The sequence below is a fragment of the Poromitra crassiceps genome, assembly GCF_964638095.1.
Source record: "Poromitra crassiceps genome assembly, chromosome: 6".
Lineage (NCBI taxonomy): Eukaryota > Metazoa > Chordata > Actinopteri > Beryciformes > Melamphaidae > Poromitra > Poromitra crassiceps.
In genome coordinates this window covers 63683034-63688596 of record NC_139627.1, presented here as the reverse complement: position 1 = coordinate 63688596, position 5563 = coordinate 63683034, and the positions used below count along the sequence as shown (strand labels likewise).

At 44.7% G+C, this 5563-nt stretch overlaps 1 protein-coding gene across 1 annotated transcript; it reads right to left on the bottom strand.

Annotated features, from left to right (window-relative positions):
- Positions 1-1969: 1969 nt before the first annotated feature.
- On the bottom strand, positions 1970-4950 carry LOC310778026 (toll-like receptor 5; the record flags this gene model as incomplete). The annotated part of the gene is made up of 2 exons (XM_083638341.1): positions 1970-3856; positions 4903-4950. The coding sequence occupies 2 exons, from the start codon at positions 4948-4950 to the stop codon at positions 1970-1972; spliced, it is 1935 nt and encodes a 644-aa protein (XP_083494467.1).
- Positions 4951-5563: the final 613 nt, after the last annotated feature.

Below are 5563 nucleotides of genomic sequence, written 5' to 3'. Positions count from 1 at the left end.
AATGAGTAAATTAAATGATCTTCTGATTACAATAGGCTATTTACCTAATTTATTCCTGTGATTTAGCTCATATTCCTTGGCTGTCATTTGGATGCACTGTTGGAATATTCAGCAGCTACTTTGTTTCCTGTTTCTCTGTCAGTTATCAGAGGTGATGCAATTGGATATTGCATTTTCTGCACACTGAGCATCGCATCTGAATGGCAGCATGGAGTCAAACAGTGGCTGCCACCTATAGGCTGCTGCTGCCCTCTGCTGGAATAATAGAACATATCAGTGCTGCACCAGATAAACAAACAGGCTAGTTTGAACATCAATTGTCACTAAGAACAAGACTAGAAATGTTATAATATAAAAGTTATAATGATCATCTGCTTATAGTGATCAAGTTCACCTGTCCCAGAGAGATCAGTGATCACTATAAGAGGAGTCCACTCACTGTATCATACTGCCACTACTGTGCATATCTCTCTCTCTCTCTCTCTCCCCCCCCCCCCCCCTCTCTCTCTCTCTCTCTCTCTCTCTCTGTCTCTCTCTCTCTCTCTCTCTCTCTCTCAACCGCTCATGGCAGATGAACGCCCACCAAGAGCTAGGGGGCCGGTTGCACAAAGCACCTTAAGTTAAGATTCTCCTTAGAGTCCGAGTTAATGTGTCCATACAATAGAATCGGTTGCACAAAACACCCTTAAATCTTCTCCTTAAGGTTGAACATTTTAAGGAAAACGTAAGCACAAGACGTGCTTAACGTAGCCACAAGATTAAGAAAATGTATTCTTATTATTCATGTTATTTTCAACCCCAGGTGAAAACATGACTCCGAGACAATGTTTTTGTTAGTTAGTTTATTTTTTACCAATGATTTTCTGATAAAACAACATAAACCAACAAACAAACATAAACAGAAAAGCACAACAGAAGAGCAGTAATTGCATACAACAAAAACAATACAACTTAGACCATACCAACAGCAAATTACATAAATTACATAAATCTGTGTGAAACTAAATGTAACAAACAAGTAATACAATACCAAAGAAGGGATAAGGGAAATAAACAGAAATAAAGGGAGTACCACACCCCAGGCACAATGACACACACGCACGCACACACACACACACACACACACACACACACACACACACACACACACACACACACAGTTTGTAAAATATTGATATGTGGCTTATGGTTGAAATGTACTTTGAAAACGCTGGGGATCAAACCGCGGTCACCCGTTGGCAAACATATAGGCCCATCTGCCACCCCAACCCCCCTTCCCTTATTGGCTGCCGTTTTACTTCAATGTCACACTCTCGTGGTGTCGTGTCATGCCATTGTGGGAGTTCTATAGAAGTCTATTGTAGGCCTACGATCATAACCTGACTCCGCCAGATGGGGCGGTATTGAGTTCACAACACTGTGAAACAGAATGTGAAGCAAACCCATCCATCTAGCAGCGTCAGGTTACTACTATCATGTTGGAAAATGGCAAAAACTCATCTCAGAGTCCCGCTTTGACAAGCACTGTTGGCAACCTTAACTCTCCGCGGAGCCTATAGCGTTTTTATGGAAGGGAGGACGGGCCGACCGCTACAAAGCACACATACCTCGAGCTCGTCATCCAGGACGAGTTGGGAAATACGGTAGTACCGCCCAGGGGGCAGTAGTACCGCCCTGGTTTTGGGTTAGGGGCTTGGGCTTGGGGCTTGAAGACCCCTGGGTCTTGTATTCAACCCTGGTCTCCCCTGGAGACCCTACTCCTAACCCGACAGTAACCACACCCACCCAATGCCCAAACCTAAAGACCACCCACCCAACTTGTTCCCGATACGGAGTGCTGCTCCATGGAGCGTGTTCCATAAAACGGTATAGGCCCCCTCAGAGTGTTGAGGAGGTCGCCTAAGGCACTTGCCAAAGCGTGGCTCTGTCTTGTTGGTATTTGAGGAGTTGGGAGTGATGGGAGTGGCTTTTATGCCTGTGTGACACGAGCAGAGTAATCCAACAGGCTAACGCTGTAGAGATCAGAGGGAAATTCACACCGGAGCTCCTCCACCGGGCTCAGGAAGCTCACTCTGGTCTCATTAAGCCACGTGAGGAAAGCCTGCAGACGGGGACCGCAGTGGAACCGATTTGCCCTCAGGTCAATGGCATGGAGAGAGCGGAAGGCGATGGGGTCAGGAGAGGCTATGAAGTTGTCAGAGAGGAGGAGTTTTCTTAGGCTCTCGGGGAAGATGTCCGGCCGGAGGTATGTCAACGAGTTGGAGGAGAGGTCCATCTCCACGACTGAGGCGAGACCCTTGAAAATGCCCCGGGGGAGAGAGCGCAGCGCGTTGAAACTCAAGTTAAGATGGATCAGATTCTCCAGATGATCAAACAGATCGAGGCATCGCTTCTGAGCCCAAACGGACTGCAGTGAACTACCATGAAGGTCCAGTGATCGCAAATTGTTTGAAGGAGGCATTGAGATGTTTCTATTGAGCGTGCACCATTTGATGAGGTTCCCTCCAATGGAGAGAGAGTGGAGGCGCTGCAGATGTGTTACAATAAGGTAAAGGTCCTCCAAGTTTGTGAATCTGTTGTCCTCAACATTCACGTGGGACGCATTACTGGCAATCTTTATGAGACTATGCGAGGATCTTAACTTGTTGTCATTCAAAGCGAGATAATCTAAGCTGGGTACTGATTCAGAGAAACCTAGTTCTCGCAGAGAGTTTCCTGTTAGATGTAACGCTCTTAAATGAGGAAGTCCTGTGAATGAAGATTTTCCCAATATACCAATATGGTTGTAGGACAAGTCCAACACACGTAGGTTTGTCAGCGAGGAGAATGTGTCAGAATGGATTTCCCCTAGAAGGTTGTGTGACAGGTTGAGCATTTGCAATTGTCTCTCAAGACCATGGAAGGCATTTCTATCGATCTGATTGACACTGTTTTGGGAAACATCGAGGTATTCTACTTCTTTCAGTGGACTGAAAACCCCGGCCTGCAAAGCAAATATCTTGTTTTTAGACAGATCTAAAAAGCGGATTCCGCTATGCGTGAGGCCTTCAAACGTGCTGTGGTCTGGATCACGGAAGTAGATGGAGAAAAATCCTTGACCCATGGTTCCAGACAGTTTAAGATGATGGATCTTCGTCCCCTCGATGACGGTGAAGAACTGCTTTGCTTTGTCCACGCTGAAGCCATTGTTCATGTAGGACAAATCAAGCGTCTGAAAGGACATCCCTCTGAAAGGATTCCCACATTGTCCCCAGTCAAAACCTCGCCTAAACATGTTCCTGAGGCGGATGGTGTCCAAGTTCAGGAGGCGGAAGTGTTTGCCCCGGAAACCAACCAGATCCTCCTCGCATATCTTGTCGATTTTGTTCAGCTTGAGGTTCAACTCGGTGAGCTTAGTCAGGTTCGAGAAGAAGCGTGAAGGTCGGAGTCTCGTTATTTGGTTCCCGAAGAGGTCAAGCATCTCTAAGGAAGACAGCGGCTGCAGATAGCTCTCCTCCAGTATGGACTCCTGCAGTGAACAGTAATCCAGGTGAAGCTCCCGTAAGTGGGACAGTCCCACAAATGCGCTCGGCTCCAACTGGAGGCCGACGTTGGCCCCGAGTACCAGCCGGGTAAGGTGTCTCTGGCTGCTGAAGGCGTGGTCCCGGATCACGAGCGGCACGCGCTGCATCCCCAGATCCAGCACCTGCAGCGCCTCCAGGCCCAACAGGGAGGTGGCGTTGATCTCGCCGATGCTGTTCATCTCCAGGAACAGATGGGTGATGTGGGGAGGTAGAGCAGGGACCCAGATGTGGTGCTGGAAGCTACAGCTGGCTATGGACCTCCATATACGGCATGATGGATCGCACCCAGGCACCTGCAGGTAGGAATGTCAAAATATATCATAACCTGAAAGGGGATTCAAATTTTAATTTTCAAATTTCAAACACAGGGTCCATATCAGTAAGGAAAGAGAACAATAATACGATAATACAATACGAGGAAGGCAAAAAACAGCACTGAAAGTTGGAAGAGATCATAGCAGTTCCCAAGGTATTGAACTGAGGTAAGATAGACCAAGAGACAATATTCTGCCACTTAGATTTGGTTAAAGTTTGAACCAAATTTCTAACATCTGCAATTTATAAACTTGATTTGTGTGGGACTTTTTCCTAGTGTATCGCCAGCCAGCCTTTGCGCACACATGGCAATGAGGTTCTGAAAATATGAGTCTGGCAGACGCTTTGAACCAAATTTTGCATCTGCAATTGAACAGTGATCTGACTGCAGCAGTGAGGTTTGATCTGATCTAACTGAAAATGTTTTCTGTGACTTAGATTGGTTCAAAGTAGATTTAGGAAAAAGAGAGGATTTAATAAACCGGTGAAAACATACTTGCTGAATTCTTTCACAATAGTGCATGCATAATTATTAATTCACTCATAAAGTAAATAAATATTTTGCACCGTGACATTTTCAATCTTATATTTGACCTTGTAGCCTAACACTGCTTTCTTTGTATCCATTTTTTTATGTAAAGCACCTCTGTGTATAAAATGTGCTATAATAAACTTCCCTTGCTTTACATTTGTTACATTTGTTGAATCAATGAACCAACATATACATGACATTTCTCAACACAGCATGAAAGGTGCAAACGCTACTCACAAACCTATCTGACTTGATTTGTTCAGTCTCAAGTAGTAGGGTGATGAGATGAGAACACTGACTCACAGTTAATTTCAGGAATTTAGTCAAGACTAACTACAGCTGAGTAAAGAAATTCACATTCAATATAAAGTACTCAATCGAGAACGTGTGCATTTTGTGTTTTTAACATAATTTCTAAGTGCAAAGTTGTAGTGTGAACACAGCATCATATTTGTTTATATTGTAAGGTGCGTGTGTGGGTGTGGCTCCTACCTGTAGGTAAACACCAATGGCAACCACGTGAAGAGCCAGCGTCCACATCGTTGCAAAGCCTGATGGAAGAAATTCACCTATAATCTGAAATGATCATCCAGTCTGGACACTTGAAAACAAAGTTGTGCAGTGCTTTTGTCCGCTCTGTTTCACTAGCAGTATATAAACACACTGTTATATTGACCTTGTAGTGCAAATATGACGCTGGCCGGGTATTCCCCCCTTGGTAAAGTCCAGATTTACAAGAGAATGTTTATAGTCCACTGGTGCTGACAGAAAGATAGATTGTAGAGAGACATACCTTTTAACAGCATTATGTATTATCATTAGGGTGTGAAGGCGATCCAAGACCCCTTGATTGACACTTGAGACCCGGTGAAAGCGGGTCTCAAGTGTCAATCAAAGAGAGAAACAGAACATTTTGGTGGGTCTCTGGAAAAAATCTGCAATTGTCCGTAAAAAAGTATTTGAAAAGCTTACTATGTCCATCATTCATTATTCAAATTGCAAAACATGTATTCAACTTTGTTGTTGTGTTTCCTCCCCATTGAATCATCATGTTTCTGAAGGTCTCCTTCTATGGGTGGCGCTGTTCTCCCGTGACTTGCTAACTTTGGATTCACTTCTAAAATGCTGGATCACAACAACAAAAATGTGGTGG